The sequence below is a fragment of the Oncorhynchus nerka genome, linkage group LG15, assembly GCF_034236695.1.
Source record: "Oncorhynchus nerka isolate Pitt River linkage group LG15, Oner_Uvic_2.0, whole genome shotgun sequence".
In the NCBI taxonomy this organism is placed as follows: Eukaryota; Metazoa; Chordata; class Actinopteri; order Salmoniformes; family Salmonidae; genus Oncorhynchus; species Oncorhynchus nerka.
The window spans coordinates 41,521,050-41,548,271 of record NC_088410.1 but is presented as its reverse complement, the minus strand read 5'-3'; the positions used below and the strand labels follow the sequence as shown (position 1 = coordinate 41,548,271).

Below are 27,222 nucleotides of genomic sequence, written 5' to 3'. Positions count from 1 at the left end.
TGTAGAGAGTGTGTAACCTGTAAAGATAGCACCACCTCCCGATCATTTTGTTAGGCTGTGATACCCTGGTAATTTGTACATACATTTACCGATTTCGGGGAGAAGTTGCTTCTTCAAATTCACCATCACTTCTGACGGGACCCTCCGGAGGATAATAATCAATTGAGTATTGATACACACCCAACTAAAAAGTAATTATACAGGTAAATTGCAACCCTATCGAATGCAAATGAAACCGTACCTTGCATAGCCTAACATTACATTTTGCACAACTCCAAAATAGGTTGCATGCTTTTAGATTACTAACCTACACTTGATCTGTTGACTTGAAAGCGCATTGTTCAGGAGACGTTAAATAGTTTATTATAAATCCAACAGATTATTATTATTTGTATTTATTTTGCATCATAGTCATAATCGGAAATTGGTTTTGTTTATCATCGCTGCATCAGACATTCGCACAATGTCGGTATTGACAGGTTTCTATTCAAGGCCAATTTATTTATTTATTTGACAGGGACAATGCACATTAATTAACAGTTCCCTAAATGTGCCAGATTTAGGCAGTTTGGTCGTTTTTATCTGTAGTCCCTAGGCAGATAGGCTAGATACTAGATAGCAACTGTGGTTTATCTTGTAACTCAAACTTTACTACGTGGGGCGATTGGTGTTAAAATATGTTAAATTGATAACGCTAAATATGACACCAATAAGATATAATGATTTATAAGACTTTAAAGTAATTACATTATGAACAAGAGCTAAACGCGGAATGAGGATGCACTTTCAGAGAAAACACATGAAACTGATAGGGTGATTCAGAAGATAGCTGGAGGGGGATTTGAACCTTTGCCAATAAAAAAGTGAATGCTGCAACCTGGTCTCAGAGCATTTCGTATCAATCTGTATGTAAATTTGAAATACTCTTACATTTCGTATGGTGTGTATTAATTTGTGGATGTCCAGGGTTAGGGGAAGGATTAGCTAACATGCTAAGTAGTTGCCAGTTAGTTTAAAAAGTAGTAAGTAATTAACAAAAATGCAAAAGTTGTCTATGATGAGATTCAAAAATACAACCTTTTGGTTTGCTAGATGTTCGCATTGTTATACACCCAACCAACCACCCTCCCTCCTTCCGATTTTCCCTTAAGTAACCTTCTGTCTTATGTAACCATACCAAACAGAACATAGTAGGTAACCTAGTGGTTAGAGCGTTAGGCCAGTAACCGCAACGTTGCTGGATTGAATCCCGGGCTGACAAGGTAAAAGTATACAGTTCTACCCCTGAGCAAGGCAGTTAACCCACTGATGCCGAAGACGTGGATGTTGATTTTGGCAGCCCCCTGCACCTCTCTGATTCAGAAGGGTTGGATTAAATGCAGAAGGCATTCATTCAGTTGTACAACTGACTAGGTATCCCCCTTTCCCATATCACACCAAATTGAGTGTCCCGGATTTACTTTTACTATGTTACGTCTAGTCTCTGAGACAAGGCTCTGCTCCCAAAGGAGATGTTTGTACTTGCCTAACAATTCCTCTCCCGATGGAATTATTTTTCTTAACGACATACACCAATTGATGGTGCAATAAAGATGCTTTACAATTGGTTTTCACTCTACACACACACACACACACACACACACACACACACACACACACACACACACACACACACACACACACACACGGTAGCCAATTATTCTGTAGTCAAGTTCACTGTTGTAATTATGGAGGAGAATGGAAGTCATAGTTGTATGATTTACTAGTGTCTGCATCCCAGCTGACCCACAATTTGGGGACAACCTTAATATATATCTACTTTTTCAGACACTGGATACACAATATCCATATGCCAGCATCAGCTCCTTGAGCATTAGGTATTGTGGTATTACTGTAAGTTTGCCCCAGGTCATGCCCAGGAATTTGAACATGATTTTCCAAGCACTTCCTGTTTGCAATGAAGGAACATTGTGCAGAGGGGATGTTGCTCTAACCAGCTTAGGAAAATAGTTGAGAGAAAAGATAAAGGAAATAATAGAATGTGCTGAATTCTTAATTAAGTACGTGTTTTGCTATACAGGTCATAATGCCAATTTTCAAATAGTAATGCATATTATAATGTATGCAGCATATAATGTTATAATGAGCATATAGTCATATTTTATATAATTTCATGATAATGTATAAAATGGACAGAGCTATAAATTTGGTTTGTGAGAATGATGTCCATGTTGACAGATCTCAACTTAGTGCCTTCCTCAGCATGTGTTAGAAAACTGGAGTGAGTACTGGCCATGGGAATCTCACAGGAAGGTTGTGGACTACCATTTGGCAAACATAAAGATAACTGAACCAAATTAGATGTATTCTGCAACCATTTTGCCAATGTATACAAACATTTTTGGAACATTTTGAGACTCAACGTGTTCACAAGGACAAGTACTCAAAAAACACATTTTCTCACTCAATCTTTCTCTCAATGTCGCAGGGACGTCAAAATGCTACGGATTTACTTGTGCTTGAGTGTTGTTGTCAACGTGGCCGTCTCGCAGGAAGCTGAGGAACCCATCTCATACACGGCAAGTACCCCTCTCACAACCTCCACATGCAAACACTGCAGTGCCTGCTGCCAAAAAATAGAGTGGGTTTCCCGGAGCCTAGTTCCAGTGCCAGACTAAAATGCACATTCAATGGCGATTCTCCATTGGAGACTATAGGCTTAATCTGGGAAACTGGCACTAAAAGACGCAGCCCTTTACCGGAAAAAAATGGCTTCTGTCAAACGGTTGTGGCAACTCTTTGGTAAATTTTCCACAAATTTGTGCTAAGCTCATATTTTCACATTCAAATTACTTTTGTGGCAAACTGTGGCGTCAAATTTGCCGTGACTTGTGAACTTCTGGCAAACCATCCTGGAAAGCTTGTGGCAAACATTACTGTTTCCTGCAAAATAAGAAAATACTAATTAGTTCAGATTTTTGGTTAGTTTGTGTATTAACAACATTTAATGCAGCGTTGGGGAGTAGTGAACTACATGTACACTGACGAAAAATATTAACGCAACGTGCAACAATTTCAACAATTTTACTGAGTTACATTTTAAAGAAATGAATTAGTCCCTAAACTATGGATTTCACATGACTGGGACTACAGATATGATTATGTTGGGTCACAGACACCTTACAAAAAAGGTAGGGGCGTGGATCAGAAAATCAGTCAGTATTTGGTGTGACCACCATTTGCCTCAGGCAGCGCGACACATCTCCTTCGCATAGAGTTGACCAGGTTGATGGCCTGTAGAATGTTGTCCCACTCCACTTCAATGGCTGTGCGAAGTTGCTGGATATTGGCAGGAACTGGAACACACAGTCATAAACATCGATCCAGAGCCACTCCGACATTGATCGTCCTAATATTTATATATTTCTTAATTCCATTCTTTTACTTTTAGATCTGTGTATTTGTTGTGAATTATTAGATACTACTGCACTGTTGGAGCTAGGAACACAAGCATTTCACTACACCCACAATAACATCTGCTAAATATGTGTATGTGACCAATACATTTGATTTGATTTGATTTGAGAGCTTCCCAAACATGTTCAATGGGTGACATGTCTGGTGAGTGTGCAGGCCATGGAAGAACTGGGACATTTTCAACTTCCAAGAATTGTGTACAGATCCTTGCGACATGGAGCCGTGCAATATCATGCTGAAACATGAGGTGATGGCAGCGGATAAATGGCACGACAATGGGCCTCAGGATCTCGTCACAATATCTCTGTGCATTCAAATTACTATCGATAAAATGCAACTGTGTTTGTTGTCCGTAGCTTATTCCTGCCCATACGATAACCCCAATGCCACCATGGGGCATTCTGTTCAGCAAACCGCTCGCCCATATGACACCATGTACGCTGTCTGCCATCTGCCTGGTACAGTTGAAACCGGGATTCTTCTGTGAAGAGCACACTTCTCCAGCATGCCAGTGTCCATCGAGGGGTGAGCATTTGCCCACTGAAGTTGGTTACAATGCCGAACTGCAGTCAGGTCCAGACCCTGCAGAAATTCTTTGGTTGTGCAAACCGACACTTTCATCAGCTGTCTGGGTAGCTGGTCTTAGACGATCCCGCAGGTGAAGAAGCCAGAAGTCCTGGGCTAGCGTGGTCACACGTGGTCTGCGATTGTGAGGCCGATTGGATGTACTGACAAATTCTCTAAAACAGCTTATGGTAGAGAAATTAACGTTACGTTTTTTGGCAACAGCTCTGGTGGACATTCCTGCAGTCAGCATGCCAATTGCACACTCCCTCAAAACTTGAGACATCTGTGGCATTGTGCTGTATGGCAAAACTGCACATTTTAGTGGCCCTTTTTTGTCCCCAGTACAAGGTGCACCTGTGTAATGATCATGCTTAATCAGCTTCTTGATATGCCACACCTGTCAGGTGGATGAATTATCTTGCGAAGGAGAAATGCTCACAATTTGAGAGAAATACGTTTTTCTGTGCATGGAACATTTCTGGGATCTTTTATTTCATCTCATGAAACATGGGACCAACACTTTACATGTTGTGTTTATATTTTTGTTCAGTATAGTTAAACTAGTAATTTAACTACATTTCCAGTAGCTTGGTGGTAGTTGAGCTAAATTCAAATCTAGGTAGTGCTCTAAGTAGTTTAAGCATATTTTGTAAATATTTCTAAACATTTATTTGAAAATCCAAAGTTCATCATCAATATAAATGACAACACTAACCGTTGTGAATTTAGAAAACATGAACACTAAATGGGAACAAAGTTTGCGTGTGTGTGATGCTTACTTATGCTGTTTTACAAACAACAAGCTTGTGACTCTGCTCTTTGCAGACGGGTGTGTTGCACTGAGAACACCAGCAGCTGACTTTTCTATCCTTTGCGCTTGGGCAGAGCTGGCATCTCTTCCTCTTCTGGCCCTGGCTGCTCTGAGTGGTGGTGGCATGGCTCTCTTTCATCACCCCACAGCTTTCCATTGCCTCAGTTCTTCTATGGAGATGGGAGAACCTTCCAGAAGGACAACCATCTCTGCAGCACACCAACAATCAAGCCTTTATGGTAGAGTGGCCAGACGGAAGCCACTCCTCAGTAAAAGGCACATGACAGCCACCTAAAGGACTCTCAGACCATGAGAAACAAGAGTCTCTGGTCTGATGAAACCAAGATTGAACTCTTTGGATAGAAGGCCAAGCGTCACGTCTGGAGGAAAGCTGCTCATCCACTGTGACGCAGTGTTCACTCCAGTAAGACCCCTTATTACTCAGTCTATTTGACTGGTTTTCACTCTCCTCAGAGGGGGAGTACTCCCCATCTATAGAATCATCTAGGACTGCTGGACTACCAGGTGCATCCACAACTCCAACTTTAGCCACAGGCACATAGTCTGTGCCATCAGAATTGGATACCTCAGATTCTGAGTCAGCGGCAGCAATGGCTTCCTCATCCAGCATGTGTAAAACCATTTTGGTTGTATATCTGGCAGCATTCTTATGAGCCTCCTTATGATACTCCTTTTACTCAATGAGTTAAAAAGGATCAATTAAAACGGTGATTAATGAACATTATAAACAAGATATATGATTAATATTTTATGAACTACTTTGATTTTATTGTTGTAGCAAAAAGAAAGTGCAATGCAGTGGATTCCATAAGAAATACATATGGGTCATATTTGATCCACATATGAAAACTTGGGGTAGTGAAGCAAAAACTATTTTACTTAAAAAATAAATTAAAACATAGCAACAACAAAAAACATTAGGCCGGCATATTTTGATCCGGCATATGCATCCTAGGGTCAATAGTCTAAATTAAACATTCTGTTAAGATATGACCCCAACGTGATCTGTTCTTGAAATTTGTAGTCTATGACATTTCAGATTTACATGGTGATCATTTTTCACGAGGTAGTTTGAATGTAAGTGAACTACTTTTTCAAAGTAACTTTAGGTAGCCTTTTACACTCGCACCTGTACACGGGTTGAAAATGGCAGATTTGGACACTGATAAGAGTGTAAATTTCAACAGTAACATGCTATACATGACGTCAGATCTCAAGGGTCTCCGCTTCACAGATCTGTATAGGTTTTGACTGATAGCCGTTCTGAAATTGAAAGCCACGCGCTAATGATGCTTGGGCTGACTCATAACCTGCAGACCCCACAGTTATATTGCGGGGCAGGCAGGTTTAGGGTCATGAAATATTGTGTGGATGAAGGGCGGGTGGGTGGCGGGTTGAATAAAGAGAAAACAATAGCCTACTGTATGTAGCCTACTGTTCAGATGGATTAAATGGAAACTGAAATCTGACTGTAGGTCTATAACCTTAATATGAATTCCTGCAGAATTAAGCATTTCTTCCATTAAAATTATACACCAAATGTAGGCAAAATTAAGACTCAGGAACAGGAGTGGAGAAATATGAGGTGCTATCTTAATCAGCATCATAAAAGCTGATTGTATTTCAACCACATAAAATATACATCCAAGCCGAACTGAAATTCTATCAGAAACAAGTTGGGTCATTTTCACAGCTTTCTGTTTCCTTTCCTTACATTTTAGTATTTTTTTAGAGCATTTTCTCACCGGTCCCTTAACGTCTTTGCTCCATGAAAGAAGCGGAGATGACAGAGAACTTTACCAATGACAACTAGATTGAAGCATTCATTCTATCGGTTTATGACATTCTTCTGGCGAGCAAGGGTGTATTTAGTCACATATAATGACAGAAGAGAAGCTGCATGTATCTATAGACATTTTGACTAACAAATAGCCTACGAAAATGTCAGAAATGATAAGTAGAAACATATCTAAATCAGGAAAGAAAGCATGGACCCCTGTCAAAAATCTTTCTGCCGTCTGACTGTAGCCTACAGCAAATGTTTTTCTATATTATGGGTTAGGGTCGGTTGTGGGCCTCCAGATTTTCCCTTTATCGCTTATAGTCAGGCGGGTGAGGATGGGTTATTAGCAATTGCGAGCGTGTGCACCCCCACCATGCGCGACAAGAAGTTGCCCCCATCCCTCCGCTTATTGGGCAGTTTTAGCTACATTTTGGTTGTCTGAGTGAGGGAAATGCTGTAAATTAAGAGGACTATGTATTTTGAAAGTTGAGACATTGAGATTATAATACATCAACCGGGTAACCTGTGATACAAGTATTCGAAGTCCTTCACATGGATGGCTGACTCGTGTCCCAGGTGACCTGGTTGAGGATGTTGGGATATGACATGGAAACCAGCCACTAGGAGCAACAGTGAGCACTGTTACCTTCAAGAAGGTTTCGGTTTTGCTAGAGCGGGGTTTCCCAAACTTGGTCCTCGGGACTCCAAGGGATGCATGTTTATGGTTTTTGTCCTATCATTACACAGTTGATTCAAATAATGAACTAATGATCAAGCTTTGATCATTTTAATCAGCTATGTAGTGTTAGGGCAGAAAACAAAACGTGCACCCTTTGGGTTCCCGGGGACCGAGTTTGGTCGTGCCAGGGTGTTGTGGACAGGGATGGCAAATGGGCGTACGCATCTGCCTCTGATTCCAAAGGTTGCAAGTTCAAATCCAACGATAGAAAGTTTTTTATTTATTTTTGTTTTAAGCCTATCCCAAAACTTAACTCTTTCCTTGGGGTGGCAGGTAGCCTAGTGGTTAGAGCATTGGACTAGTAACTGAAAGGTTTCAAAATCTAATCCCTGAGCTGACAAGTTACAAATCTGTCGTTCTGCCCCTGAACAAGGTAGTTAACCCACTGTTCCTAGGCTGTCATTGAAAATAAGAATTTGTTCTTAACTGACTTGCCTAGTTAAATAAAAGTAAAATAAATTTTAAAAAACATTCAGAGTTAATGCCTATCCTTAAGATTTCGGAGTTAATGCCTAAACTTAACCCTAACCCTAAAAATTCAGAGTTAATGCCTAAACTTAATCTTAAACAATTTGACGTTTGCAACAACTTTGGAATTTGACATTTGAGAATCATGGATGAACGTCTAATTCTGAGATATAGTTAAGTAAACAATATTTTTCTTAAGGGTAGTTTAACTTATTCCAGTGTGAAGTAATTGGTAGCTTGGTAAACTATATTTTCAGAGTAGCTTCCTCAACACTAATTAAATGTCTTATCTGCATAAACCAAATCACATATAACTTTAAATGAACTTGCTTCTCACAGAGAAGCTAAACTAAACATGCTTAATGTACTAAATATACTAAACTACATGTATTAAATGTCTTAATAACAGATAAAAAATAAATCCTGAAAAATCCTTATCTTGAAATGATTATCAGCATGCTAATGAAAAAGAGCAATAACTGAATATTCCCCAAATAAATAGTTTATTTAATATTTTTATGTAGCTACAATATTTACATGAGAGAAATGTGAACACTATGGGTTATGGGGATTTGAACCTTAGGATGTTTAACTTCCAAATGTTCATGAACTAAGTGATTACTGATGAGAAATTAGCTTTCAACCAATGGAAGTGAAAAAATAATAATATACACACAAAAAAACCTATTGCCTTTTTGAGTGAACTTTGGCGATGGCGGCCTTGTGGAAGTCCTTCGTCCAAAGCTTAATAACTGCATGTACTGAAACAATCAGAAAACACAAAACCAAAACAACATTAAGATACTGAAAACTTGTTCTATTTTGGCTTCTTAGATTCAGTGGCTAATGGGAGGGTTTGGCTTTGAAATCTAAAACTTTGTAACAGCTGGGGTCAGCTTTGCTTCTTCCTGAAACTTCCATTCTATATATTTTCCACAAGAAATCAATTATTCTGCCTTGTGTAAATGCTATACTAATAAACAAAAATGTAGCTAGCATAACCTGGGACGCAGGCCTATTAAATCTACATTTAAATATGTGGCCAACTGTTCCTAGAGAGCCACAGTATATGAGATATTTCTCCAGCCAAGCGGCAACACATTTGATTCAAAATAATCAATCTGTGTTTTTGCTTGGTAACTGTTTGCTTCTAGACAGAAAGAGAGAAGGAACAACACACGATCAACAAGAGCTAGAAGTTTAAAGAGCAATGAAATATCTATTTTTTGCAAAGAATAAATGTATGGCAGGCTACATTTATGAGAATAATACATGTATGCATTTGCTTACCTTATCAAGCTTGAAGAAGATTACATTACACTCATTTATCGCAACAACAAAAAAACTGTTATGAGTGAATGCACCACAAACATCTTTCCAGGGTGTTGATGCATCCTCTTCCCAATGCAGCGTCTTCCAACACGAAGGGTAGGGGAAGGGTATCCATCTGCAAGAGTGAAGTTTTGCTCTGATGTCAAGTCAGCTCATATTTCTTGTTGCTACATTAACTTAGCTGTTATGCTAGCTAACATGGTACTGAACAGTGACGCTAGCATATTGACATTTGTTATTACAAGACAGCAAGTCTTTACCTAAAAATATAACGGTAAGTGTTTAGGTAAATCGTTTAGTTAGCTATCTAGCTATCACATTAATTGTGCAAAAATATGATAGCACTGAGCCAGCCAGTGGCGCTGACAGGTTGCAACATACTGTGTTTCACTCTATCCCATAAAACATGACACTGCTAAACAGGCATCAATTAGATAACACGATTTTTAAGTTTATTCGAATGTTTAATAAGTTAGACAGTCACTGTACAACTTGGAAGGTAGATCACTTCAATAGATTTTTCTTCTCCCACTGACTGTTCATCAATGCTTACTGGTCTTGGCATTACATACTATTGTTGCCTAAGGTTTGCTGCAGATTCACCACTAGTGGCATTACATACTATTGTTGCCTAAGGTTTGCTGCAGATTCACCACTGGTGGCAAACATTTGCAAACTTCTGGCAACATTTATTTCCAGCAAATTTGCCATAAACTTATTTTTGTAAAGGGCAGCACAAGCAAAAGTCAATATTGAAGGACAATATACGCTTTTTAAAGTGGGATTTAATTCAAGTCAAGGATGGGGTCAATTAAATGTTTTAATTCAGGAAGTGAATTGAAATTGAATTCAAAAATGGAAAAATCGTCATTGTAAAACATTTGGACAATTTGTATTTCATGAAGTAAAATGTTCATTTTGAGTTGACCCCAACCCTGATTTCATGTACCAAGTGAACGTTCATGGAAATGAACAGAGGGCTTGGAATAGACATTGATGGGATGGGATAGCATTGGCATGTCTCCAGTGGAGGATGTCTCCTTCTCGACAAATGACTGTAGTCAAAGTTGTTATTGTTGGAGCTGTTGAATTATGGAGGTAATAACATGAGTCTGGACTCATGGAGACTGGAGACAACACGTGCCTGTGCACACACAGTGGCAAGTCCCATGACTCAGACGAGAGCGAGCAGGGCGAGCATACATTCCTCCCTGGATGGCAACAGACTAAGCACATTGTCTTGGGTGAATTAAGGTGTTCTCCAGGCTGACTCCTTAATTGCTGTCTGTCTGATTTCCTAATATACATGCTTAAAGTGGCATAACAAAGGAGGGTAAAGACTACATCTTTAATGAGATGTAGACTGTAAAGCTTCAGAGATATGTGATACGTATTTTGTAGATCAATTAATCAATCAATCCTTCAATCAATCAACAAACCAATCAATTGAGTACCAGATACTTATCCTCTCTTATTTATGTTCACAGTGTACAGATGGCTATACATTTGACATGGAACGACAAGAATGCAAAGGTAAGAGGTGCTTATCCACACTTTGTCAAATGTCCTTGTACGTTTCTGGCTTAATGAATAGATTGATTAGTAGAGGAATTGAATAGCACTGTGGAAGAGATACGATCAGTTCTAGCAGACACTGATACAGTATGTGTATACCAAGAATACCCAGCAGTCTCTATGGGGTGCCACAGGGTTCAATTCTTGGACCAACACTCTTTTCTATATACATCAATGATGTCTCTCTAGCTGCTGGTGAGTCTCTGATCCACCTCTACGCAGATGACACTATTCTGTATTCTTCTGGCCCTTCTTTGGACACTGTGCTAACAACCCTCCAGACGAGCTTCAATGCCATACAACTCTCCTTCCGTGGCCTCCAATTGCTCTTAAATACAAGTAAAACTAAATGCATGCTCTTCAACCGATCGCTGCCTGCACTTGCCCGCCCGTCCAACATCACTACTCTGGACGGTTCTGACGAAGAATATGTGGACAACTACAAATACCTAGGTGTCTGGTTAGACTGTAAACTCATCAACACATCAAACATCTCCAATCCAAATTTAAATCTAGAATTGGCTTCATATTACGCAACAAAGCATCCTTCACTCATGCTGCCAAACATACCCTTGTAAAACTGACCATCCTACCGATCCTCGACTTCGGCGATGTCATTTACAAAATTGCCTCCAATACCCTACTCAATAAATTGGATGCAGTCTATCACAGTGCCATCTGTTTTGTCACCAAAGTCCCATATACTACTCACCACTGCGACCTGTACGCTCTCGTTGGCTGGCCCTCGCTTCATACTTGTCATCTACAAGACCCTGCTAGGTAAAGTCCCCCCTTATCTCAGCTCGCTGGTCACCATAGCAGCACCCACCCGTAGCACGCGCTCCAGCAGGTATTTCTCTCTGGTCACCCACAAAACCAATTCTTCCTTTGTCCGCCTCTCCTTTCCAGTTCTCTGCTGCCAATGACTGGAAAGAACTACAAAAATCTCTGAAACTGGAAACAATTATCTCCCTCACTAGCTTTAAGCACCAGCTGTCAGAGCAGCTCACAGATTACTGCACCTGTACATAGCCCATCTATAATTTAGCCCAAACAACTACCTCTCCCCCTACTGTATTTATTTTGCTTCTTTGCACCCCATTATTTCTATCTCTACTTTGCATATTCTTCCACTGCAAATCTACCATTCCAGTTTTTTACTTGCTATATTGTATTTACTTCGCCACCATGGCCTTTTTTTGCCTTTACCTCCCTTATCTCACCTCATTTGCTCACATTGTATATAGACTTATCTTTCTACTGTATTATTGACTGTATGTTTGTTTTACTCCATGAGTAACTCTGTGTTGTTGTATGTGTCGAACTGCTTTGCTTTATCTTGGCCAGGTCGCAATTGTAAATGAGAACTTGTTCTCAACTGCCAACCTGGTTAAATAAAGGTGAAATAAATACAAATATTGATGGTGGAGGTGGGGTTTTTCCTGGTATACCCATGCTGACTTGGTGGTGTTACACTGACCAGACCTGTGTTGAAGAAAATTTAAAAAATCCCAACCTGGAGTGACAGGTGGATGGTATTTGCACTTTTGGGGCTATTCCACTGGCAAGCTCAATCAAGCACAGCTTATGTAGTTGAAAGAAAACATACCGTGGCTTACTATATGAACCCAGGTCTGTCTCTGACGGCGGTCCTCCCTTTTTCAGACATCAACGAGTGTACCACGGTGCCCGACGCCTGCAAGGGCGGCATGAGGTGCATCAATCATTTCGGAGGCTACTTCTGCCTGCCCCAGAATGCCCAGATCATCGTTAGTAATGGTGACGACGAGCCCACCGTGGCCCCTCTGGTGGAAGAACAGCCTCCTCTGGCACCCGCCCCTGCTTTGCCTGTCCAACGGGTCATCCAGAGCTCTTTCCAAAGCCAGGGCACCATGCAGTGTGCTGCAGGGTTCGTGGTGGACGAGCTCAACTACTGCCGTGGTAAGAGTAAGCCCATGCAACTTAACTGGGGTGTGTTTATTAGGACTAGGGCACACTATAGTAAAATGTTGAAAATGAGTGTTTCTAATTGGACAAGTACCCTGATTCGTTATGGAAGTGTCCAGCATCATTTTAAGCCTACATACAAATATCCCATCAGTCCCTGACTGATGTAATTTGAAGTATATAGGAATGGATCTGCCATACAGTTATAAGCGGACTGTAGTGCAGTGCAGTTATACAAAGTCAGTAGTAAGGCTACAGTACAAACTCAGCATTGCAGGGGCCCTAGTTTAAATGAGCAATACCAGCAGGCAGATTTCCTTCTGGAATACTGCCGATGCTAGTTTATGAACAGATATTGAGGCAAAAGATAGTCATCTCAGATTGTCATTTAGTCACATTCAGGATTCATTCCAATTGGAATTCATTCAAAATGATTGCAGTCTCTTTTCAAGTTTAGAGCACTTTGTATGAAAACAGTTCTCGTGAAAATGCAATTAATTGAACCGTTTGAACAGTTTATGCGCTATCTGCAGGTTATGAAGATGCATTGTATTTGATCTGTAAAGTGGGGAACCACTTAACTTCCATTTACCCCTTTGCTCTTTTTCTTTGGATGATGGATTTGCAGCCGTCATTAAAGAATGTCATAATTTGTGTGCGTGTGTGTGTGCGTGTGTGTGTGTGTGTGCGCGCGCGCGCGTGTGTGCGTGCGTGCGTGCGTCCTCCAATCTCCTGTTGGCAAACTGCGCAAGATTTTAGTCAAGTTGCAACATGCCAAATCCTGGCGGTAGAGGGAAACAATTGCTGTTACATAAACCATTCAATCAGCATGGGGCTACAGCCAAGCTGAGCTCAGGGAAGGAAGGAGATGATTGCCAACAACACATTCCTGAAACATGTTTTTTTCTCATTTAATCATAATGTTTCTTTCATCAGAGGGACTGTCTTTAAGTTGGAGTGATTCACAAACTAAAGGCAGACAGATTAGGGGTATTATGATATGTACTGTACAGTATTATACAGTGTCAGATACAAGATAAAAATGATGCTACATCCCCTAAAAGAATGGCATTAGTGATTTGCATTGATACTTTTCCAGTTTAACATCACAATCAAAACGTACACTGTAACCGAGGAAGATTATTGCAGTGTCTTGTTCTTACAACTGGTAAACATTTGCCACATGCTACATGCGATTCTGGTAACTAATGCTAATAAGACCATGGCACTTGACCATGAAAACAAGTTCACAGGGCTGGATTCAACTCCAGCCTTAACTGGAAAGGTTTGAGCAGTGTAGTGGTATAGCTTCATCAAATTGCTTGCACCTTCCAGATCAGCGAACATTGAAGGGCTAGGGCCAAGAGGAAGGGATAGGGAGGGAATTGGATTAGTGATTTGTCATTTCTCCCCGAGGAAGGAAGGACATATTTCTAAAGTATTGGAACAGAGCCTGATTATTCTATTGTTCAATACATTGACTGTAAGGTTCAATAGCAACTGGTTATTGAAGCACTACAAAGAGGAGACAACCAGCAGACACTGACTACAGCCAGAGAGGACTTTGGTGGTGGTGCATCCTTTCATCACATCCACCTCAGACATGGACAGATAGATGGGTCTACCAAAACAGTAGTCACGACATCACTGCGTGTGCGTACTTATGGGCTTTAGTCTTGAGCATTTGATTTGGTCTGTGGCATATTCTGTCAGAAGCTTAGTTCCCTTGTTTACTCTCTTTCATAATTTCATCCCTCTTTTATCTCTATCAGAGGCCATTGAACACAAAGGAAGAGCTGGTGCCCTTCTCAAAACAGTAGTTTCTCATCCTGGATGTTGACATATTTGAAGGGGGGGGGGGCTTCCCTCAGTAGTCCCCTTGCGATGAAACATTTTGAACCTGACACCTTGACGGAAACCGAATATATAGGGGTGCCTGGCACAGCATTCTTGCAAAGACACAGGGATCTTTGTAAACCAAGCTTTTTGTTTGAAAAGTGCTCGTTTTGGAGGCTGGGGGTGGGTGGGGGAATATATGTGCATAGACTGTAGTGCGGTAGTATTTCAACATTGTAGTTTTGGCAAATTCTGGCAAGAAGTACTGTATTTGAAGGTGTCATGTTCTTTGCACTCTTATTTCTGGCACAGTGTGTTAATTACGCTATTATGCTACATAAAACTCAAGTTTGATTTTAGGATTGGTTCACCTCTGTCAGCATGTCAACTTTTCACTGGTCTTAATTCATTTCTGTGAAAGAAAGGTTGTAGGGCGACAGTATTGTCACTTCTTCACCCCATACTGTACATGCTGAGTGGAGGCCAGCTTTGATCATTAGGGCTATTCACCTCCCAATCAGGGCCAAAAGCAGGGTCAGCCGGGCTTTGTTAAGTGTGTGTGTGTGTGTGTGTGTGTGTGTGTGTGTGTGTGTGTGTGTGTGTGTGTGTGTGTGTGTGTGTGTGTGTGTGTGTGTGTGTGTGTGTGTGTGTGTGTGTGTGTGTGTGTGTGTGGTGTGTGTGGTGTGTGTGTGTGTTTATTTGAAAGGGGAACTTGTTTACACAGACTCCCAGCCTCCAAGATGACAATTCTCACATTGTGTCCATCACTGTCGTCAACAAATGAGTTACATCAGCAGGGTAAGAGTAGCCTGGTCTCAGATCTGTTTGTTCTGTCAATGACCTTAGGATTTGGAAATAAATACAGCACAAACATATCTGGGAGCAGGCTAGGGTATGAGGGGATCGGTGCGTTTAGCCTTTGAGCTTTCTGTACAGACTTGGTGTTCTCTCCCACACATCTAACACCTCCAACTCCCTGTATATGAATTCCCTATTTTTAGTTCTTTGTATATAGAGACCACCCCGGAGTGGGATTGGAAGGGAACACTGTCTGTGTTGCATTCAGAAAAATGCTTTTGTTGAGCCAGGAAACATAATATCAGGGGTCCGGACTGCAGAGTGTGTTTTGGAGCAACTTGTCCCATGAAATTTGTCCCATGTTATATTTTTAGATAACAAAAATAAATGGTAAAACATGTAGGGGGGGGATGATTGGGAAATAATTTTGACATGCAACCAATGTGCATTTTACATTGAATTCAAGGAGTGAAATAATGTTGTATAAATCCCAGAGATACTCCCCACCCTCCCATTTCCACCCCTGGGTTTGCCCCCTGAATCATAATGAATAATAGTACCAAGCAAACAGAAGATGTAATCAAATCAGGTGAATTCAGCTGAAGTCTGTTTTTGTTACATGAAGGTTCCTGGTGGAGAGCCAGACATGATTACCAGGATGGAACACGGGAGCCTCACTGTGGTGGCAGTCCGCCTGCTCCTTCTGACGGTCTACGGCATGCTGGAGTCTCATGTAGGCATAATTCCAAACCTCCTATGCGAGTCTGAACCACTTGTCCACCGCAGGTGCTTCGGTCGGGCTCGGTTCCACTACGGCTCTCCAGGGCTAGCTGATATCCCAGGACACACTGGAAGGGGGTCAGCCCGGCGGAGGAGTGACACAGTGAATTCTGGGCGTACTCCGCCCAGGGAAGGAACCGGCCCGTGAATTGGGGACCACGGTCGGAGACGATGTCCTCTGGAAGGCCATACTGCCGGAAGACCTGCTGGAACAGTGCCTCAGCGACCTGGAGAGCCATAGGGAGACCAGAGAGAGGGATAAAACGGCAGGATTTAGAGAATCTGTCCACAACAACCGTAATAGCAGTGAAACCATCAGAAGAGGGGAGATCAGTGATGAAATCTGCAGGACTCCACACCAACTTACGGGGGTCACCCTTGAGGGGAGAGAAGAGGCGATGGAGCTGATGTTCTTAATGAAGCGACTGTAGAAGTTGGGAAACCCTAAAAACCGTTGTAGTCCCTTTATGGTGGTTGGGACTGGCCATGACTTGACTGCCTCAACCTTCCTTTCATCCATAACTACTCCCTGTGGGCTGATCCGGTATCCGAAGAAGGAGACAGTGGCTTGATGGAACTGGTACTTCTCCGCTTTGACGTACAGGTGGTTCTCCAGGAGGTGTCCCAGGACTACCCGGACCTGGGCGATGTGATCCTCCAAGGTGGCTGAGTAGATCAGGATGATGTCGATATACACGACCACCTGACGCCCAATCATGTCCTGGAACACCTCGTTCACAATTGCCTGGAACACCAATGGAGCGTTTATTAATCCAGTACTCATAGTGCCCAGAAATCGTGCTGAAGGTCCAGTTTAGTATAAAACCGGACCTCGCAGAGCTGTTCGATGGCAGCCAGCACCAACGGGAGAGAGTAGCGGTACTTGGTGGTGATGGAATTGAGACCTTTGTAGTCGATGCACGGACATAGACCTCCCTCCTTCTTGGCCACGAAGAAGAAGCCTGCCACGCAGGGGAAGTGGATGGGCGGATGAAGGTCTGTTGGAGAGCCTCCTGGATGTACTCCTCCATAGCCTTGGTTTCAGCCACGACATGGGGTAGACGAGGCTGCGTCGAGGCGCAGAGTCTGCCAGCAGGTCGGTGGTACAGTCCCAGGGACGATGAGCAGGGAGACAGGTGGCACAGGTCTTGGAGCAAACCTCCCGGAGATTCTGGTAAACCTCTGGGATGTTGGCATGGAGGGCAACCACAGGACTATCGACTGACATGGAACCACAGGGTAAGGGAAAGCAGGTCTTTCGACATCTGTGTGCCCAGGCAGTGATCTCCATCCTTGACCAGGAGATGGTGAAGACGTGACTTTGGAGCCACAGGAGGACGAGGATGACTTTGTGTAGGGGTGCCTCGATGATGAGTAAGGGAAAGCTTTCTTGGTGCAGGGGTCCTACGGTGATAGTGAGTGTTGCTGTGATGTGTATGATTGTGCCAGATCCCAGGGGTTGACTATCCAGTGCTTGAACCGGAAAAAGAGAGGAGGTCAAGTAACAGATACATCTCAACATCAACTGTTCAGAGGAGACTGTGTGAATCAGGCCTTCATGGTCGAATTGCTGCAAAGAAACCACTACTAAAGGACACTAATAATAAGAAGACACTTGCTTGGGCCAAGAAACACGAGAAATGGACATTAGACCGGTGGTAGGTGAGACGCAGAGTAGGTGACACCTGAAACCCCACCTCTTTAAGGAATACCTAGGATAGGATAAAGTAATCCTTCTCCCCCCCCCCCCCCCTTAAAAGACCTAGATGCACTATTGTAAAGTGGCTGTTCCACTGGATGTCATAAGGTGAAAGCACCAATTTGTAAGTCGCTCTGGATAAGAGCGTCTGCTAAATGACTTAAATGTAAATGTAATGTAAATGTGAACGGTTGATCTCCTCATGTGTGGTTCCCACTGTGAAGCATGAAGGAGGGGGTGTGATGGTGTGGGGGTGCTTTGCTGCCCCTGTCAGTGATTTAGTTCAAATTCAAGGCACACTTAACCAACATAGCTACCACAGCATTCTGCAGCGATACGCCATCCCATCTGGTTTGCGCTTAGTGGGACTATAATTTGTTTTTCAAGAGGACAATGACCCAACACACCTCCGCGCTGTGTAAGGGCTATTTGACCAAGTAGGAGAGTGATGGAGTGCTGCATCAGATGGCCTGGCCTCCACAATCACCCGACCTCAACCCAATTGAGATGGTTTGGGATTGGACTGCAGAGTGAAGGAAAAGCAGCCAAGAAGTGCTCAGCATATGTGGGAACTCCTTCAAGAATGTTGGAAAAGCATTCCAGGTGAAGCTGTTTGAGAGAATGCCAAGAGTGTGCAAAGTTGTCATCAAGGCAACGGGTGGCTACTTTGAAGAATCTCAAATCTGTAACGGCGTTCTTCGTTTGTGGAAAGAGAGTCGGACCGAAATGCAGCGTGTTGGTTACTCATGTTACTTTAATGAAAGAAAACGTGGTACATGAAATAACTCATACTATGAAAACAACAAACAGAACGTGAAACCTAAATACAGCCTATCTGGTGAACTACACAGAGACAGGAACAAACACCCACAAAACACAAAGCGAAACTGAGGCTGTCTAAATACGGTTCCCAATCAGAGACAACGACAAGCACCTGACTCTGATTGGGAAATCGCCTCAGGCAGCCAAACCTATACCACACCCCTAATCAGCCGCGATCCCAACTATACAAACCCCAATACGAAAACAACATATAAACCCATGTCACACCCTGGCCTATCCAAACATATAACAAAAACACAAAATACAATGACCAAGGCGTGACAAAATCTAAAATATATTTTGATTTGTTTAACACTTTTTTGGTCACTACATGATTCCATATGTGTTATTTCATAGTTTTGATGTCTCCACTATTATTCTACAATGTAGAAAATAGTAAGATTAAGAAAAACCCTTGAATGAGAAGGTGTGTCGAAACTTTTGACTGGTACTGTAAATGCCAAGTTGTTCTCACAGAATATCATAATTGATGACTTTCTCTACTTCCGCTCTGCCTTTCTGCAATTTCTCTTTAATTTATTAGTCCCTCCTTGTCTTGCAGATGTGAACGAGTGTGAGGGGAGCAATCCCTGTCAACACCAGTGCTACAACATCATGGGCTCCTTCATCTGCCAGTGTGAGCAGGGTTATGAGCTAGCCTCCAACCAAGCCTCCTGCCAAGGTACTGCAACTCAATATTAGGAAAGTGTTCCTAATGTTTGGTATACTCAATGCAATATACTGATACAATTTTACAATCCCCCCCGCTCACACCTAATACTTTCTTTCCTGAGAAGTTTCTGTCAGACTCCCTTTAAGGGTTGACTACGTAATATTTATCTATTCGTAGATATTGATGAATGCGCCTTCTCGAGTTACATGTGCCAGTGGCAGTGTGTGAATCAGCCTGGAGGGTATGTCTGTACCTGCCCCGAGGGATACCAGCTCCAAGGCAACCGAATGTGCCAAGGTAATGTGCCTGTTTCAACTAGTAAAATATCTAGCCCTCTCTTACAACAGCAGGAAGTCGTACATCATAATAATGAATCTTAATACCTTTAACCTGAATCCCCAATGATAACTCATTGGCTTTAGGCCTAGATCTTTACTTGTATCTTGGTATAAAGTCAGTATTGACACTTGATTGATTAACTAACAGTCCATGAGATAGACATGATAGTTTGAAATGTAGTTTTAAGCTACGCATTGCTTGTTTACAAAGACAACAAGACCGTTGTACTAAGCTCATAAGCTATTTTAAGTTATTTTCTTATTGAAATGACCATTGACTACATTTTCTCTCAGTAACAACATTTTCTTTCCATTAACAGACATAGATGAGTGTGAAACAGGAAACAACTGCCGCGAGGACGAGATGTGTTGGAACTACTTTGGTGGTTTCCGCTGCTACCCCAGGAACCCTTGCCATGAGCCCTATGTGAAGACAGGAGAGGGGTGAGTATGGTCCGGTGAAATGCATGATGATGATCACATGATGAGTAAACTTGACTGGGACCTGAAGTCTTAGTGGGCTAACACAGTCTTGTGGGGTGCAGGAGACCCAGGTTCAAATCAATGTCAGCAAGACAAAAGAGCTGATCGTGGACTACGGGAAACAGAGTCTGGAACCAACAGGACCCTGAACAGCTTCTACCCCAAGCCATACGACTGCTAAGTAGTTAAATAGTTAACCAAATAGCTACCCGGACTATCTGCATTGACCCTTTTTCTGACCCATCACATACAGCACCTTCAGAAAGTATTCACACCCCTTGACTTTTCCCACATTTTGTTAGGTTAGAACCTGAATTTAAAATTGATTAAATTGAGATGTTTGGGTCAATGGTTTACACACAATACCCCATACTGTCAAAGTGGAATTATGTTTTTCAGCAAATGAATTACAAATAAAAAGCCTTGAGTCAATAAGTATTCAATGCCTTTGTTATGGCAAGCCTAAATACTGCATGTTCAGTAGTAAAAATGTACAAGTCACATAATACATTGCATGGACTCATTCTGTATGCAATAATAGTGTTTAACATGATTTTTGAATGACTACCTCATCTCTGTATTCCACACATACAATTATCTGTATGTCCCTCAATCGAGTAGTGCATTTCAAACACAGATTCAACCACAAAGACCAGGGAGGTTTTCCTATTGGTAGATGGGTAAAAAAAAAAAAATGTGACATTGAATATCCCTTTGAGCATGGTGAAGTTATTAATTACACTTTGGATGGTGTATCAATACACCCAGTCACTACAAAGATACAGGCGTCCTTCCTAACTCAGTTGCCGTAGAGGAAGGAAACCGCTCAGGGATTTTACCATGAGGCCAATGGTGACTTTAAAACAGCTGCAGAGTTTAATTGCTGTGATAGGAGAAAACTGAGGATGGATCAACAACAGTGTAGTTACTCCATAATAATAACCTAGTTCACAGAGTGAAAAGAAAGAAGCCTGTACAGAATAAAAAATATGACAAAACATGCATACAAAGTGTTATTTGGGGCAAATCCAATACACAATACAACACATTACTGAGTACCGCTCTCCATATTTTCAAGCATAGTGGTGTCTGCATCATGTTATGGGTATGTTTGTCATCGTTAAGGACTGGGGAGTTTCAGGATTTTAAAAAAATGGATTGGCACTAAGCACAGACAAAATCTTAGAGGTAAACCTTTTCCAGTCTGCTTTCCACCAGACACTGGGAGATGAATTCACCTTCCAGCAAAACAATAACCGAAACACAAAGCCAAATCTATACTAAAGTTGCTTACCAAGAAGACAGTGAATGTTCCTGAGTGGCCGACTTACAGTTTTGACTTAAAATGTTTTTACTTTAAAATCTATGGCAAGACCTGAAAATGCTTGTCTAGGAAACGATGAACAACCAATTTGACAGAGCTTCAAAAATATTTTTGAAAAGAATAATGGGCAAATGGTGCAGAATTCAAGTGTGGAAAGCTCTTGGAGACTTACCCAGCAAGACTCACAGCTGTAATTGATGCCAAAGGGGCTTTTACAAAGGATTAACTCAGGGGTGTAAATACTTGTATAAATTAGATATTTCTATGTTTCATTTTCAATACATTTGCAAACATTTATAAAAACATGCTTTCATTTTGTCATTATGGGGTATTGGGTGTAGGTGGGTGAGAGGAAAGAAATCAATTGAATCCATTTTGAATTCAGGCTGTAAAACAACACATTTTTACACAAGTCAATGGGTATGAATACTTTCTGAAGGCACTGTACTCTGCTGCTAATGTTTACTATTTATCCTGTTGCCTTGTCACATTATTCCTAGTTATATGTACATGTCCACCTCCGTTACCTCGTACCCCTGCACATCGACTTGGCACTGGTACCCCGTGTATATAGCCAAGATATCCTTAGTCATTGTGTGTTTATTATTACTTTTAGTACGTGTTATTACTTTTCTATTATTTCTATATTTTCTTCCTGTCTGCATTGTTGGGGATGAATTATTTCACTGTTAGTCTACACCTGTTGTTTACGAAGCATGTGACGAATAACATTTGATTTGATTTTGAGGATACCTTTGCCCGTGCACTAAACAACCTTACGCATGTGTTACTTTACGGCAACAACAAACAACTTTACACAGCTGCTGCTCCCCCGCTGGTCCCTCACTCAATCTTCCCGTGAATTCGAAAACATTCCCCAAAATTAGGAGGACATGATCGGCATGATGTATAAACTCATTTGTCTGTTGTAACAGTTAGGTTAAGATTACATCATTTGAAATATAAGCAGGAGGCAGCCGGGCAGTGTAAGTAGTGTTATTTCTCCCGCGTTTCAGTCAGTATGTCATCAGCTCCAACATAAGTTACACACATTGGTGGGGAGTTACAGACAAGCATGGACCACATGGGTAAAAGTGTCAGCTAAAATGACATCATAGCTAAAACTACATGTATCAAAGTGCTAAAAAAGACCATTTACACAAAACCACATGGACCACATCAATAAAAGTGCTAGCTAAAAAAAACACATACTGAAGTCAAAACCACAAGGACCAGATTGATAAAGTGTCTGCTAAAATGACCACATAGCTTAAAACCACATATATGCCACATGTATAAAGGTATCTGCTAACGTGACCATACCCAATGGTTCTCTCTGTCTCTGCATGTCTGTAGGCGTTGCAGCTGCCAGTCGCTCACAATTTGCCGAGGCCTGCCGCCGTCCATCGTCTACAAGTACATGAGCATCTCGTCTGAGCGCTCCGTCCCAGCCGACATCTTCCAGATCCAGGCAACGAGCGTCTACCCTAACATGCACAATACATTCAGGGTCAAGTCTGGCAACGAGGGAGGAGAGTTCATCCTCAGGGTGAGCCCAGAGATGTTTCAGTCACTCAACAGGCATTAACATTACCATCATGTCAGATGGTGTCAGCATTTGTCACTTGCTTTTCTACCTAAGTGGTAGCGTAATTGAATGATCTCTCGTCTACTGTGTCATTGAAACACTTATTTAAGGTAGGTGTTGGTTTCAGATGTTTTGGCTGCCCTTTGCTATTTAGGGAATATCTTGTGAGATTGCATTTTGAGTGGACAGTCCCTTTAATGAAATAATCTTTTGACTTCCCCTGATTGCTATCCCTTACCCTTAAATGGATAGCTCACACACATTTCCCACTTACATCATTATTATTGGATACCTAAAAAGTAGTTTATAGGTAGGTTTGAAGTTAATATTCTAATATTCGCACCAACAATTATGCTAATTTTACTGGCAGTGGTGTGTTTCCATCAAACTGACTTCTTGCAACTTAAAAGCTGTGCATAATGACGTAAGTGCACATAAAAAGGTACTTTGTCGCGTACCTTTTAATTTACAGAATAAAAAAACAGTTTAGGTGTTTCCATCCCACATTGAACTTGGTCGATAGTGTTGGCACAAAAAGTCTGCGAATAACAGCCAGCTCGTAGACACTGCACATAGTGCAAAGGATACATGAGGAGATTATGGATAAGCGCAAGATCATTTTTATTTGTAAATTGGCAGCCATGCACCGATCATCATGTCACCAGCATACATACCTCAATATTTATTGGAAAGGAGCATCAAGGAAAACAGAAAGGAAAACGCTGCACACTGCTGCTCATGCTCCCGGGTGATATTTATTTACAACAACGTTTCGACCCTTAGGTCTTCATCAGGCATACATATCCCAGGTGGGGGTGGAAGGTCCTATATATATAGGGGCAGTACTCAGTGACATCACTTCCTGAAACAGGAGGTAAAAAAATGTACTTTCACAATATTAATATCAATATCAATGTATCAAATTATATGATCATGCACAGGGAATGTGATCAATATTTACAGTAATATACTTACACATAAAATATTAAATTAGGATGAAAAAAACACAATTTAGACATAAATTAGTCAAATTCCTCTCAATGTCCCCTCCCCTGTGTGACATATTGACCATTTCTAGTCCAATGTATCTCAGAGAACTAAATAGGATGTCCAGCTTGTTCAAAATGAGCAGCAATCAGATTTTTTTTGTCTCACCTGCCCGTATATTTCTGTGGTGCGCACTGTCTCGAGGCTTCTAAAGGTTTTCCCTATATAAAACAGACCACAAGGGGACATTTCAATATGTAAATAACATTGATGCGGCTTTACGTACAAATGCAACTCATTTACCCACCCCCGCACAGGACAAAGATTTAAGATCAAGGGCCTGATTACCTGCATGTCCACCAATGCTATTTACATGTTGAAATGTCCTTGTGGTCTGTCTTACACGGGGGAAACCCTGTAGCCTAATAAACTGTGGTGTTTTCCTTGAGTTGGCCTACAACTCCAGCACCTGTGGAAAGTACATGGGTGTGTGCGCAAAGGAGCATCAAGCTCATCACTCTGAACTTTCACCAGTCTGTAAAATGTATCAATACTTATTTCATCTATAGCCTTAATAAACTGTGCGTTGTTTTTCCAAGTTGTAGTAGAAGGACATTACAACATAGCGTCTTGTGACGGCAAATTTACTGCGACAAATGCGACAAAAAAATGGGGGTTTCATTGCCATTTGTTGCATGATCTATTTCACCGATTCACCCCGGTCCTGCTTATTTTGTTCTATGACATTTTAAGAATGTTTATCGACAATTGCTGTTCCCATCAGACGTGTTGTACATTGTTTTATCCAACAGGTACTTTACTCGCATTAAAATGGTTGGATGGAAACATGGTTTGTGGACCTGGAGGGTCAGCGACCCCAGATTTGTACATTAGCATTAACATCAATGACTGTAAAATAATGGTAGTGGTAGGACCCTTGTTAGCATCCTCAGAACATGCTAACTAAATAATCCTTTTAACCTACCAGCGCTCCAGTAACGTCAGTGCCATGCTGGTGATGACCAAGCCGCTGACCGGACCGCGGGAGCATGTGGTTGACCTGGAGATGGTCACCCACAACAATGTCCTCAACTACCGCTCCAGCTCTCTGCTCCGGCTCACCATCATCGTGGGACCCTATGCCTTCTAAGTTCCAGTTAAAAATTGCTCTTAGGCACAGATCTTAAATCCGTTTACCCGTCCCCATATCTCATATTATCCATTAGAGGATAAAAGGCAAAACTGGCCTTAGATCAGTGCCTAGGGGCACTTTCATCCTACTCAGCCCTCTTACTCCCTCCTAGACCCTCACAAGGCCTAACACTCTCTGTACTGCTTGGATCTAATAGAGATATCCACATACTCCATGCAAGGGTTTCCCATTCCTGGTCCTTGTCCTGTGTTGGCTAGTTTTCATTCAAATGGATGGCTGTATAAATTGGGATTGAATGTATATTGTCTGATCTGCTGGTTGACCACTGGACTGGGTGAAATTGTTTTGTTTTTTAGCTCAAAGTGTGTATTCCTTTCTTGGAGATGGAACCATTGGATAATTGCAGTGAAAACCAACACACCCACACAGAGCACATACTGGAGGAGCAGGAGGGTGAAATAGCCAGGCCACGATATAGTCACTTTATGCATCACTGGCTAATGATAACATTGTAAGAGCATAACGTGACTTAAACTGAACACAACTCTTTCTTACTCATCCTTTGCTAAACGTACGTATTGCACTGTAGTAGGAGAAGGAGTTCTCGTCACATTTGAAATCGTTGTGAAATCTCTCAACATTAGTCGAGTCAAGATGTGTTTTCCTGCAGAGAAATGACCCGTGTTTGAAATCACACTTGCCCTTTTTTATCTTTTACCATAGTCGCCAAGTGAGGTTCACAATCACATCATATCCCCTTTAAGATCACAGATTTTGTTTGTTTGGAGAGCTTTTCATTCATGTAGTTGAAAAGAAACGTACAGTAATGCAATGTGATGTCAATATAAATACCAATTGTCGTTGAAAAGAGACATATCTGTTTCAGTTTTCTTGAAGAGAGATAATCTCTATTGGATGGACTATGAGCTTCTGACCAAATTAGGTGAGATTTTAGTTCTGGGTTAACCGAGATTAGAAGAGAGACAAAGGCACCTAAAACAGTCAAGCTTATTGGTGAAGTGTGATTTAATGGCTTACAAGTATAGTGATTTGGTGAGGACTGTGATGGAACCGTTTGCAGTGTGTAGTAATCCAATGGCATCCTTAACGAATGGAAATGTATGATCACGTCAACCCTCATCGGAGAGTTGCTCGGCAACCTCTGTCCAATGGGAATAAAGCAATAATGCTTTTGGACGCAAAAGTGATATTTTCAGGAAATCATTGGCAGTGTTGTTTGGTCATATAGGCAGGGGAATTGTTGCTTAACATGTCTGTATGTGTGCCAGAGTGCCTCTTGATCCTGCACAGAACTTCCAGTCAGCGATCTGCCACAAACAGTTAGTCAGGTCATTTCGACACAGAGTTCCTTTCATAAGGAGTCATTGAATCACAATTTGAGATTAACTCTGTTTTTTTAGTAGAGGATTTGACTCCATGAGACTTTTTGAAATAAATATCATGTTTGACAATCAACAAGGAAGCTGAATTGAATCCAAAGGTTCCCACTCCGAATGACATGCAATTTCAACTGTGTATGTACTATATATAGGTAGGTACAGTGTAAGTACAGTATCCCATATCTCTGTGGTTTTAACAGTCAATTTGAGCAAATGTCTGTTTATAAAAACTGTTAAAAAGGTAACAGTTGAAGACCTACCATAAATAACAATGTGTACCTACACTGTGGTTGCAATGTACCAGCCTATATAATATACCTATATAATTACCATGTAGATACATAGTTCTGGCAACAATATTATGTGGAAACAAATGTGGTTACATTCCAATATGAAAATTATTTATTGGGGTGATAATAAAATGTAATTGAAGACTGAAAATTGCCAATATAAATGTATGTCTTATTTTATACGAAGGAAGTCCACGTGTAGCTCTAATATATAAAACATTCATGCGACTTAACATTGTTATATATATTTACACCAAGCACAAGTTTGTCACAGCTTTTGAGAATATTTACTTCTTTTTTTATTTTTAAATAAAAGATACATTTGACTTTG

At 41.4% G+C, this 27,222-nt stretch overlaps 1 protein-coding gene across 2 annotated transcripts; it reads left to right on the top strand.

The window, feature by feature from the left end:
* On the top strand, nucleotides 1–27,222 carry LOC115142677 (EGF-containing fibulin-like extracellular matrix protein 2). 2 transcript variants are annotated; one of them, XM_029682323.2, is made up of 9 exons: nucleotides 1–191; nucleotides 2,489–2,579; nucleotides 10,686–10,731; nucleotides 12,439–12,714; nucleotides 19,218–19,337; nucleotides 19,506–19,625; nucleotides 19,987–20,110; nucleotides 22,830–23,022; nucleotides 25,037–27,222. In XM_029682323.2, the coding sequence occupies exons 2-9, from the start codon at nucleotides 2,499–2,501 to the stop codon at nucleotides 25,196–25,198; spliced, it is 1,122 nt and encodes a 373-aa protein (XP_029538183.1). In that variant the 5' UTR covers nucleotides 1–191; nucleotides 2,489–2,498; the 3' UTR covers nucleotides 25,199–27,222. The 2 variants fall into 2 exon arrangements, with proteins under 2 accessions (XP_029538183.1, XP_029538182.1); XM_029682322.2 differs by having other exon boundaries at nucleotides 1–203.

Excerpts from the sequence above, each read along its gene's own strand:
- LOC115142677 (XM_029682323.2), top strand. The coding sequence starts at position 2,499 with ATGCTACGGATTTACTTGTGCTTGAGTGTTGTTGTCAACGTGGCCGTC. Across the intron at positions 20,111-22,829 it reads TATGTGAAGACAGGAGAGGG|GCGTTGCAGCTGCCAGTCGC; the intron begins GTGAGTATGGTC and ends GCATGTCTGTAG. Across the intron at positions 23,023-25,036 it reads GAGGAGAGTTCATCCTCAGG|CGCTCCAGTAACGTCAGTGC; the intron begins GTGAGCCCAGAG and ends TTAACCTACCAG.